General features: G+C 40.2%; 1 protein-coding gene across 4 annotated transcripts in view; it reads left to right on the top strand.

Annotated features, from left to right (window-relative positions):
* Positions 1-13,163, top strand: part of RORB (RAR related orphan receptor B) — a 388,295-nt gene that overhangs the window by 298,391 nt on the left and 76,741 nt on the right. Inside the window, exon 1 of one of the 4 annotated variants that reach the window (XM_045042488.1) lies at positions 10,518-10,661. The exons of 2 other annotated variants lie outside the window; for them this stretch is intronic. In XM_045042488.1, the coding sequence (XP_044898423.1) occupies positions 10,622-10,661 (40 nt within the window). In that variant the 5' untranslated portion in view covers positions 10,518-10,621. Of the gene's footprint in view, positions 1-10,517; positions 10,662-13,163 lie in introns of those variants that run through there. One more of the 4 variants, XM_019815771.3, reaches the window with a different exon arrangement.

The following is a 13,163-nucleotide window of genomic DNA, read 5'->3' on the forward strand; positions in this document are numbered from 1 at the left end:
TAAATGATCTAGAATCTCAAATAAGGCAGGACGATGCATCCGGTACTGATTAGCTCTGTCTTAAGTCTCACACTGATTTGTTTTTTGAGTAAATGTTTGAATTCTTTCCTGTTTTAAGGTATCCTAACGATTTTATCTTTTCATACCCTAAGCTACATAAACTCTTCAGTGAGGCCATTTAGTCTTTTTTCAGGAAATCAGAATAAGCACTTTTCTGAAACATACCTAAGGCAGTTCCTTCTCCAACACATCACCCATCAACTGCCTTTAGCAAACAAAAGATAATTTTCAGATTCCAAGCATTCACTATTCTTGGACCCATTAGCTGTAAGGGCAGGGGCAAATTGGGTTATTCACTCTATGAGGGTTTCTGTCACAGAGTCAAAGATATGTATTGTCCTTTATTTATTAAAATGTTCCTGCAGCATTCATGCCCTACTCATCTGAAAGATTCTTTAGCCGATGGGATACAGTTTTTAATTTTCAGCCATAAAACAATAATTCAGTGTTTATTCCTGCAGATCAGCCAGTTATTTTTTGTTACTAAATGTAATGGTGTTAACTAGCAATTATTTCTACTTGGTGATTTTATCTCAGCCGCCCCCCCCCAAAATTGCCTAAATAGGGTAAGAAAAGAAGTCTTTAAGTCTTTGATATGACATTTGTCACTAAAAATTCCCCAGGCTTTGTTGACCTCCAAAACAGCAATATTTTGATAATGCTTTTCAAGCAGTTTGAAAAGAACTTTAATTTACCACTTAATAGTGCTTAAGACAGCGACTTGAACACCTAATAAGTATTAAGGACAACAAACAAAATATAAAAAAAATGTCAGGGCAGTGTTACTACATTGGCTAAATTGTATCCCCCGCCCCCCCAACACACACATTATTTTACCCTTTGTTGTGGCAAAATAGAGTAAGCCTCCCGATTGTATGCAGTAACCCTTTAATCCTAGGAAGCAAAGGGAGAGATGAATTTAAGCATGCATTGTTCTTTGTTCCCCTTTCTTTCTTCAGGGGGACTAGAGTTTAAATCTTTCTTTGAGTTCTGAAGTAACATCCCCCATGAAATGTAGTAAAGGTACTTAATAATACTAAGTAAAAACAGTAGTAACAAAAATGCCACCCCCGCTTCATATCATGATTAAAATGTAGAAAGAGAAGATAAAGTCACAATTCGTTTCTCATCCAGACACACAGATTTATAATAGGTAATCATATTTCATGAGGGCTAGGAGGATCCCAGGTCAACTTTAGAATGAAAAACTTACAGCACTATGGGTTAGTAAAACTTTCTATGGGCCAGCAGTGTCTGCAAGAGAAACATTTTGTGGAATTTTAACCTCAGCAGTGGTGACGTGTTCCATTTTTCACAGTGTGGGCACGCTATCCACCATGGCAAGCACAAATCTGCACCCAGCAAGGAGATAACCCAGTGTCAGTCTGCTCCTTAAAAATAAAGAGGGAAAGGCTTGCGTAATATGCAACTTGTGCTTCTTTGCTGGAATCATCTAGGCCTGCTGAAACCCCCAGAGCTGGTAACAGGCCTTCAGGACTCACTCAAATAGAAGGAACAAGCAATGCTTAATACTTAACAGTAAACACATCTGTCTTCATTGTGGTGCTTCTAAATATCACTCACCTTTGAGAACAAGTCTGTATACCTTGCGTATGTGATTTAGAGCATGGGCAGCACAGAAATGGATTCACCATTATTAAATGTGGACTACAAGCCACTGTCCTCAGATTTTAGCAGTCATTAAAATCAGTCAGAGGGCTTCTTAAAACACAGAGTGCTATAATGTTCACTCCTGGAGTTTCTGGACCACACCTCAGTAGATCCTGGGTGGTCCAAAGAATGTGCACTCGAGTTAACAAGTACAGAGGAATGGGAGGCAATCCTGGGGCTACTCCTCTGTGGATCGCATTTTGAGACCACCACTATAAGGTTCTATTTCCTAGTCCCACTGCGACCCGGTCTCTTTCCCAGCCACTTGAGGGTACTCACGGTACTTCCCACAGTTGTGACAATACATAAGATAATGCAGCTGAAGCTCTTTAACACACTAAGTTCTCAGTCTCTGCTAGCTGAGACCCTTTAGTTCTATTGGCCCTGGAGGGGGATTCTGCACATGAAAACAGTGAATGGCTTCATATATTTGCCTTTAAAACAAACAAACAAAAATATTTTAAGTAATCTCTGCACCCAGTGTGGTGCTCGAACTCACGACACTGAGATCAAGCGTTGCGTACTCCACCAACTGAGCCAGCCCGGCGCCCCATCTACTTGCCTTTGATCAGTCCTCTGGATTTCCTGCTTTGAACTTTAGATCAGAGTGAACTCCTGCTTTCACTTTTGAGTTACAGAGGAGAGATTTTGTTCTTCAAGGATGCTAAATCTACATTTAGTTTACCGACACGTGATTTGTTTGTGTTTTACATACTCCATTTGTGTCTTATTCTGTTCAGTAAAAATATTCACGATGTTGGTTGGCCGTGACATGTGTAAGAGGTCCCAGGAGGAGTGAAGGAAAACAACCATACACAGTTCTATCTTGCAAGGTACTTTAGGGACAGATTTCTTTCTCCTAATGCAAACGTGGACTGCACACGGAGATAATGCTACCATTCTTGGGCTCTACATTTTTAAGTGAATTTGCTGTATCTGGTTGAAAAGTTGTCTCTTGGCTAATATGTTCCTTAGAAGATACAAGATGAGAAACTCAACTCCTTTGCTGATTTTGGAGCAAAACTGAGTTGGCTTAGCCCTGATGAACGTACCTGAATTCTGGATTCAGGATTGCCTGGTTCTCATGTAAATGTAAATTAGGGTATGTTGTTGGTGCCTTTATACAGAAAGAAAAAAAAGTAGAATCTAAGCCATAGCAATAAGTGACAGAGCCTAGATACGTAGGGTGAAAAATCACTGATGTTTATAATGTTATTTTTCCTGATTACCGCAATGAAAGAAGACCAGGCTCTTAAGAAATAAGAATGGTTTTGCTAGAAAATTCTGAGCTGGTATGTATGAAGCCCATGCAAGAATATCCAATAATGCAGGTCTGAGGTACAGCAGTTTGTAGCCCTGTGTCCTGGGTTAAAGCCCTCAAAGCTCATCTGGTATGGAACCTGGTCTGGATCACCCGGCTGAAGAACCAAGCGGCACTCGGAGATCTTGGAAGGCAGGAGGTTTATTTTACACAGGCGGGCTCAGAGATCACTCTCCAGAGGTCTGAGCACTGAGCATAAGCAGAGGGAACAATTTATAGTCTGTTACTTCCACATCCCGCATTAGCAGAAAGCACGGCCAGAAGGGTGGAAAGAAGAACGCAGAAGGGGAGCCTTTGGTTGGGGACTGGAATTTCCCTATCAGTCCTGTCAGCCATCTTCTAACAGATTTTTCTCCATCACATCCACTGATGTAAGTCCAGCAACATGCAAAATTACTACTGTCTCTCATGGCACCAGGTAATGTTAGTCTCCATCATATACAGGCTTACGGAGGAGCTTATCTGAAGTCAACTTCCAAGTTAAGATACCTTGGAAGACCTTCTAATGGTATCAATCTTTTTGCATCTTTTTAACAATGGTGTCTCCTCCACTCGGGAGAATGACTTTCAGACTGGAAGGAGGCACAAGAGTCGTAAAGGCAGAGTTGAAGTTTACCAGTGAATAGAGGGTTGTGAGGGCGAAGTTAGCTACTTTAAGTAAGGACAAGTCTCCAGATGAATGCTATATTGGAGATTGCAGATTGTTTCTTCTTTCGTGGTAATCTTTGAGATTCCTGGCAAACTAAAATCTTCCCGAAGATTAGAAATAACTAAAATGCCCCACATTCAGAAACAGGCAGAGAAAGATGAATTACATATAGGCAAGTATTTATACCATATGTGTATACAGATATGGATATGTGTTATGTCTATACATATATATGCATATATACACATATGCACTAAAGACCCTCAATAGCAAAACCTTAGAACAAATTACTAACTAGAGCCATAGGACCAGGGAGGTAAAGTTGTATCACCAGCACTCATCTTGAGACACCAGAAATTAAGTTATGGCAAACTAACCCCAAACACTTTTTTTCTTTTAATGTATATTTTTGCGAGAGAGAGTGAGAGAGACAGAGCATGAGTGGGGGAGGGGCAGAGAGAGAGGGAGACACAGAATCTAAAGTAGGCTCCAGGCTCTGAGCTGTCAGCACAGAGCCCTGTGCGGGGCTCGAACTTGTGAACAGTGAGATCGTGACCTGAGCCGAAGTCTGACACTCAACAGACTGAGCCACCCAGGCACCCCCTGCGAAGCACTTTTTGATAGAGCTTTTATAACTTTATAATACGATAAGAACAACAGAGGCATCGTATTTTCATTTCAGCAAGGCTTGTGGGCATACTACATGTGGGCTTTAGGAAATCATCATTGATTGATCAGCAGGAGAATGCAATAGTGAAACTGGATGTCTTGCAAAGTGCTGAACCTCCCATGATTGACCGTAACCAAACAGATGCTACATGAGAACCAGGGAAATCTCTTGGCCCTCCTGCAAAGTACAGTTACATACTTGGAATGCATAAGGGAAGCTATTTAACTCAGTTATCAAAATATCGGATGCATTCAACAATCATGGATTTGCTAAATGAACAAATACCAAATTTAAGAAGTTAGGTTTCAGCCATTTCCAATGTTCAGGTCTCAACTCCTAAGTGGCTTGGATTTAAGCCATTTATCAAAAATATCAATATCAAAAATATTAAAAGCAAAACAATGGAAATAATAAAAAGATCAGTGGTTGCTTGGGGAAGCGACAGGGGAAGATGAATAGGCAGAACACACAAGATTCCTAGGACAGTGAAATTATATGCTATTAGGACAGTATGCTATTATAGATATAAGTCACTGTACATTTGTCCAAACCTATAGAATGTACAACACCAAGAGTGAACCCTAATGTAAATTATGGACTTTGGGTGATTATGATGTGTCAATGTAAGCTCATCCTTGTTAAAAAAAAAATGTACCTTTCTGGTGAGGGATGTTGATAATGGGGGAGGTTATGCGCATTGGTGAGCAGTAGGTGTGTGGAAAATCTTTCTTTCAAATTTATTGTAAGCCTAATACTGATCTAAAAAATAAAATCTTTTATAAAATATTCAGCATTTTTTTTGCAAATAAAAAATTACTTGGGGCGCCTTGGTGGCTCAGTCGGTTAAGCGTCCGACTTTGGCTCAGGTCATGATCTCATGGTTTGCGAATTCGAGCCCCACATCTGTGCTGACAGCTCAGAGCCTGGAGCCTGCTTTGTCAAGGCAGTGTCTCCCTCTCTCTCTACCCCTGCCCCACTCATGCTCTTTCTCTCTCTCTCTCAAAAGTAAATAAACATTAAAAAAAAATTTTTAATGCGTAGTTCCAAAAGGATAGAAACCACCCCGCTCGGATTCTGTTATGCTTTCTCTCTTCTCTCTGTCTTCTACACCAGCTGCAGACCCCAGGACGTATATGAGTATTTAGTCATTCTGATTCATTACGCAGGGAATAAATTGATGAATGGATACACAACTTGCATGTAAAGACTTTAGGAAAAGAGTTCTCCCGGTATTTTGGAATCAAAATAAGACTATCGATATATATATATATATATATATATATATATATATATATATGCTATATATACATATATAACACATACATATGCTATATATACATATATAACATAACATCTACACACACATATGCATAAATGATAGCTGACATTTACTAAATATGTACTATCTTAGTCTATTCAAGCTATGATAGCAAAGTACTATAGACTGGGTGGCTCATAAACAGCGAATTTCTCCCAGCTCTAGAGGCTGGAAGTCTGAGATCACGATGCTGGCATGGTTGGGTCTGGTGAGAGCTCTCATTCAGGCTGCAGACTGCTGACTTCTCATTGTCTCCTCACAATGTGAAAAGAGAGCAAGAGAGCTCTCCAGAGACCTTTTAGAAAGGCACTAATCCCTTGGGGCGCCTGGGTGGCGCAGTCGGTTAAGCGTCCGACTTCAGCCAGGTCATGATTTCGCGGTCCGTGAGTTCGAGCCCCGCGTCGGGCTCTGGGCTGATGGCTCGGAGCCTGGAGCCTGTTTCCGATTCTGTGTCTCCCTCTCTCTCTGTCCCTTCCCCGTTCATGCTCTGTCTCTCTCTGTCCCAAAAAAATAAATAAACGTTGAAAAAAAAAAAAAAAGAAAAAAGAAAGGCACTAATCCCATTCATGCGGGCTCTACCTCATGACCTCATGAGTGGGACCTTCCCAAAGTCCCCACTTCTTAATACCATCACATTGGGAGTTAGGATCTCAGCATCAGAGTTTGAGGGGACATAAACATTCAGTCTGTAACGTCTACCATGCTCTAGATACTGTTCTCAGGGCTTTAGATGCATTTTCTCTTTTATCTTCCGAACGCACAGCACAACTCTATGAGGGGAGTATTATTACCTCCGTTTCAGAAGAAGGGAAACTGAGGCACAAAGGAGTTGTAGCTTGCTCTAATCATACAGCTGTTACATAGTAAAGCCTGGATTTGTATCCAGACACGGAAACTCTAGAACTAGAGTTGTCACTATTTCATCCCCCCAGGGGATGCTTGGCAATACTTGGGTATCGCTTTGGTTGTCACAACCGCAGAATGATACTGGCAAGTAGAGGACAGACAGATAGAGGCCAGAGATAAATACAATTCACAGAAAAGCTGCCCAGAAAAAAACAATTGTCCAGCCTAAAAATGTCAGTAATGGCAAGGTGGGGAACCCTGGTCTAGAACCTACATTTTAGCATTTCCCTGTACTTCTCTACCATGGAATTAGGGTGAAATCATGGAAATAATGAATATGACATCTGACTTTCCTCATGATTCCCTTACCTGCATTTAATCTCACACCTCTTTTAATATTGATTTTAATACATAACAACAGTATATTACATTGTATATCAGAATCATCTTGTCATCCTCTGTGAAATTTAAAACAAAAATGCCTGGCCTCACTTCCAGCATTCTTACTGAATTAATCTGCAGTGAGTCTCTTGGGAATCAGATATATTTTCTTAAGGTCTCCAAGTGATTTTAACATGCAGCTAAGTTTTGAGACGTTTGTAAAAGCAGAGAGCGGAGGTTTTTAAAGTACAAACTACTTTCTATTCTCCACTGAGGTAATATCAGAGTAACGGCCCAGAGGAACCGAGTGCTTGTTTTGTGCTTAGGACTGTGCTGAGTACTTCACAGGAATTAGCTCACTTTAAATTCTTCAACACTTCCATCAGGTAGGTGTTCTAATGGCCATTTTACAAATGATAGAACTGAGGTGTCAGGAGATTAAAGAACTTGTCCAAACCACACGACCAGAATGTGACAGAGCTGTGAATTAACTCCGGCTCCTCCTGATTGAAAAACCCATGCTGTAAACCAGTGGCTCTGTGCTTCAGAACCACCTGGAGGGTTGTGAAAGCCCCTGGACACCCCTGCCGCGCCCCCCAAGAGTTTCTGATTCGGTAGGTCTGGACTGGGTCCAAGAATTCGCATTTCTAACAAATTCCCAGGTGCTGCTACTGACCCTGCTGGTCTGGGGACCTGTACATTGAGAACCCCAACGCCAAAGAGGAAGTGTTTCCTATGAAATCAAGCTATTTCATTCTCTTTTTGTAATGTTTATTTGTTTACTTCTGGGAGAGAGAGAGAGAAAGTGCTTGCATGCGTGTGGGGGAGGGGCAGAGAGAGAGGGAGACAGAGAATCCCAATCCAACAGCACAGAACCGGACACGGGGCTCAATACTACAAACCATGAGATCATGACCTGAGCCAAAACCAAGAGTCAGACGCTCAACTGACTGAGCCACCCAGGCTCCCCAAGCCATTTGTCTGTTATGACATTTCTTTTGTTTAAGAAGCTTCTTCTCTCATGTTCCTCCCTGAATTTGGGGAATTGTTGTTTGTTTGTTTGTTTGTTTGTTTGTTTGTTTGTTTGTTTTTTAAGAGCTTTTCTGTCCCTCTAGCTTAATGACTTGTGATACCAGAGACAGTCTAAGTACCACGCTGGTGTGAGAAGTATATAAGAGCCTCTGCCTACAGCAGAGTGGGGTCCAGGGAGAGTCATCCAGGAGGAGAGGTCAACTAATGATAATACTTCTAACCAGAGAAAAAGCAATCCACCAACAGGACAGAGGAAAGACCTAAGCCAGTGGGACAACAGTTCAAAGAGGCAATTAAATGATTCACAAAGGGGAGGAAGGAGAGTCATAGATTAAGGGAAAAGAGGAAATCAAGAGAGGTTATTTTTTCAAACCTTGTTCCTACACTAAGAACCAATTACAAATTAAGATTAAATAAAGAACACAAAGAGGCAAAAATTTTTTTTCTTAACCTTCTCTTATTTCCACTAAGGAGCAGCAAGCCAGTAAGCCCCAAAGATCCAATAGCCAGAAAAGTGAAACTTGAGGTAAAGGAAATGGTGGGAGCAGACAGGCAGTGAGACTTATGTATGATCCCCCAGTGATGCAGTCAATCAGTAGGCATATACTCACCCGCTGATGGGCTCCATACATTTATTGAATCCCTACGCTAGACACTGGGAAACACAGAGAGTGCTTATCCCTAAGGAGCTTATAGTCAAGGTTAAACGTAAGCATCTGAGAAGGATTAATGAAGAATACCAGGACCAATGAGTGGTAGATACATAGGGTCCTGGGGTAATCATGGTGCTTGGAGTGGTCAGTGATCTTGTAGGTAGGTGTCGTGATCTTATTTTAGAGATATGCGAACGGAAGCACAGAAAACGTTAAGTAACCTACCCAAGAATTTAAAACCAGATGTCCTAACTCAAAGTCCAAGGTTTTCCCAAAACTTATCTAATCATTGCCAATACATGAGTGCTTACTACAATAGCTTCCCAGGCTCCTCAGAAGATTCTGACTCAGTGGCTGGTGGGCGTCAGGAATCTGTACATGTGACATGCGTCTGTGGTGATTCTGAGAATCATTCCAGGGGTCTTTAGACCTGGCTGCCCGTTAGAATCACTTTGGAATTGTTCAAAAACCCCAGATGCCCACACGAAACCAATCAATGGAAGAAGATAAGAGAGAAATCCCTGGACATCAATATTTTTAAATTCTCCAGATTATTCCAATGGGCATCCAAAGCTGAGAACCACCGGGCTCAGCTCCACCATGCTGACAATAATACCGAGTGGGTTTGCACAGCCTCCTCTGACCACCTCACCATTCCTTGCCTTACTTCCCTTTGAAAAGCAGTTTCGGGGCACCTGGGTGGCTCAATTGGCTAAGCGTCTGACTCTTGATTTCGGCTCAGGTTATGATCTTATGGTTTGTGAGATAGCGCCCCACATTGGGGTCTACATGGACAGTGTAGAACCTGCTTGGGATTCTCTCTCTCCCCCTCTCTCCCTCTGCCCCTCCCTGGCTCGCTCTCATGCTCTCTCTCTCAAATAAATTAACTTAAAAAAAAAAAAAGGAAAGCAGTTTCTACTGCAGGCCAGGAAAAAACAGAGATGTTTAAGAGAAGAGAGGAATACTAAGGAAGATCAAGAAACATTTGTGACAACTGATTAGTGAAAAGAAAATAACTGTCCCAGATGGTAGGAAAGAAAAAGGTGAAGAGAAAGGTTTGAGATTCATCACTCAATCAATCTGGTAACTCTAAGCAAAGATTAAATAACGCTGCTGCCCAGGAGCATTTTGCTCTCACATAAAGATCATGCTCTTTTCTATGGAAGTTAATGCAATTTTTACATAGTAATGTATTTATCCTTCCTGGTGACAAGGGTTGAGGATCAGAAATTTCTGTCTAGGTGACTTGGTCATTCTTATTTTACAAGTGGGAGCACTGGGGCATGCTGGGAGAATGAAGTCACTTTAGACCTCAGGATTGAGGTTGGTGACCCACCTAGTGTTAAGTCCTCAGACCGGGTTCCCAGGCTCTGTTGCCACAGACATGCTGTAAGGCATGTGTGTTTTCTTTCTAATATGCTCTTCTAAAATCTCGTGCTGTATTCATTACTCCATAGACAACTATGATCCAGCATTTAGAAGAACAGGACCACGGTAATACCTTCACACCATCCTTCATCCCTGGACCTCAACAGAGGGTCTAGAATCATTGGAGCAAAGTAATTCTGAAGGAAAATTGCATTGTACTTTTGGAATCACAGAGACGACCCTTGTTTACCTGGCACATGCCTATTGGATCTGTTTCCAAAGGGATGAGAACAAAGAAGAATTTAAGTGCAGAATAAATATATATAAATAATATATTTCCATGCAATTCTGGGGGGCAGCTGGATAACGTTTTTAAACTGCTGACTGTGATTTAGCAAATGCTGCATTCTTTTGTGAATAAGTGCTATCAAAAGGAAAAGCCAATATCCTCCCTCCTGCCTTCCTTGCCTGGGCAGCCCTTCACCCTTACTTAATGAAATGGAACAGTTGATGCCTTTAACTCCCTCTTTCATTTAATCTCATTAATGCAGTCTGTTGGGATTCTAGTTGTGGAGTAACACTGGGGCAGCCGTCAGACCTCCAGGGAAAAGTGCAATATTTCTCAGTTAGACTTTTAATTGCTAACGTCAAAATGTGTGAGAACGAGCTCAAAACTAAAGCTGACGCCACTGGTGAGTTTTCCGTTTTCTTCTCTCTTCTGATGCTTAGCTGTATGAACTATCCTTCAGGTAAAACAGTAAGCGTTTGTAAGCTCTCAGCAAAAGAAATTGAGGTCTAGGTGTGGGAACAATAAAATATTTTCTGACTTGCAAATGTATATAATAAATAAGCCACTCAGGCTTTATTTTACACTGGAGAACATATTTATATATGAGTATCATCATACCCTGTAGTGAATTACCAAATGCATGAGTTTTGAGAATGAATTCAGGTAGTCACCAGCCACATTACACGAGCGTGAGGTTAACTCTATGAACATCCTTGTCACAATTTTGTAGCTCTGATTTTAGTCATTGGCATTATCATTATTATGATCATTTCACTTTTCTGACTTGTTAAATATTCAGTTCATAAATATATTATACCACACAGTTCCTCCTATGTAAAAGATCTAGTTTCAAGAAAGAAAGAAAGAAAGAAAGAAAGAAAGAAAGAAAGAAAGAAAGAAAGGAAAGGAAAGGAAAGGAAAGGAAAGGAAAGGAAAGGAAAGGAAAGGAAAGGAAAGGAAAGGAAAGGAAAGGAAAGGAAAGAAAAGAAAAGAAAAGAAAAGAAAAGAAAAGAAAAGAAAAGAAAAAAGAAAAGAAAAGAAAAAAAATCTATTTGGTTGAATGATTATTAACAATCAGGTGAATCCTATTTGAGTTTTTCTGCTAAATTTTTAACAAATTAGTACCTAGTTCCCTAAACGCACATTATCTCATAACATAGAAAGGTTTTGAGCCTTTGTTCTAAAAATATTTCAGGGCAATATGATGTATGGTTTTTTGCCATTTTTTGGCTAGTACTAAATAGCAATGAACAACAGTTGGAAATATTAAAATGTAAATTAACGTAATTGTTAGGTTCAAATAATACAAAACTAACGATTATTCAAAAAAAGTTACTAATCAAACTAAAACTTCCCCAAATGTTTATAAACTCGGAATTACATCTTTGCACAATGCTTCGAGCCTCCCGTTGCTTGTAATTTTAGACAAGAATGGATATTATCTCAATGCAATTATTCGCTGATTTCACAATGTATGTATTTGAAGACTGTATCAGTGAAATAAGCCATTAACAGCAGATTGCAGTTGTGACATCAATGGAGTCTTTAAACAACTATTTATCCTCACTACTGACAGATTTACTCAGGTTATTGTTGCTATTGTTGTTTAGAAATTAATAACACTGGACGTATTAACGTCTATGCACTTAATCCTCTTTGGGTCTGAATTACAATTAGCAGAGGCTGACAGGTAAACATAAATGTTCCTTTCTCTCCTGATTTGGTGGGGTGGAAAGAAAAACAGGAATTTTCCCTCTGTTATAAAATTACAGAAAACAGGTTTTGATTTTAAGAGCATGTGCACACACACACAACTCATTTTTTTAAACGAATTATATGAGCCAATGTGTGTTTACGTATTGCAAAGAGAAACAAATATTTTACTTTCCTTTTAAATTTTAGTGCAATCAAAAGGAATATCCTAAATTGAAACCGCAGCTTTTGTAAAGTCACTGTCGTAGAATACTTAGTACTGTGCTTAGCAGTTTCTGATTTTCACTAGTCTTTTTCCTCCGTTATTTCCCCCCAAAATAAGTATCTCCAAAGTAACTCAAACCTCTAAAGAAATGACAAAAAAAAAAAAAACACTTTACTTTTTCCTACCAATTCAGTCCACGGGTAGCCTCAAAGGGCCTTTGGTAGAAACTAATGTATAGGAAACACAGCCACAAACATCTCCATGCAAATGTTACCATACACTGTCAAACAATGATTATGCATTTTCGGCTTGTAGCAAAAAAAAGAAACTTGGTAAAGTGTGTTTTGAAAATGACGATATTTGTTCTTAGTACTTGGTTACCGTTGGTGCTACAATTCTTTCCCCAGCTTACATAAACACTGAGTAAAGCTGGGACGGATTACGTGCAGCATGCTGGATCTGATGAGCTCAAAAATAAGATAGCTTGGGTCCTATAATGTTTAGGATTATGCTGGTAATCTCTTTAGGGAAAGTGTGCAATATCAGCAGAACAGACACTTTGGTCTTCGAGGGAGCTGTGCACTCATAATTCTCCATTTGTTGAGTGGCTAAGCCTTTGCCTACATTGATACGGGACCTTTGTGATATTTCGCATAAGGTGAAATTACAAGACAGAGCTTTGAGGGTGACATCCTGAGTTATCATTTGACCCCTAAAATAATTTCTGGTGCTACGTGAAGGTGAGAACACCTTCCTTTAAAATCTACGTGCCTCATTTTTCGAAAAAAGCCATTTATGTAAGGATGAACTAAACCTATACATGCCTTTGCTAGAACATGAAATGATATAATAATGTAATTCTCAATGCAGAAACCTGCCATATGTTTTGCTCCTGTAGCATTATCTGCTTTAAAAATAAAATCAGGGGTGCCTGGGTAGCTCAGTCGTTTAAGCATCTGACTCTTGGTTTGGGCTCAGGTCATGATC

This window comes from Felis catus, chromosome D4 (genome assembly GCF_018350175.1).
Source record: "Felis catus isolate Fca126 chromosome D4, F.catus_Fca126_mat1.0, whole genome shotgun sequence".
Lineage (NCBI taxonomy): Eukaryota > Metazoa > Chordata > Mammalia > Carnivora > Felidae > Felis > Felis catus.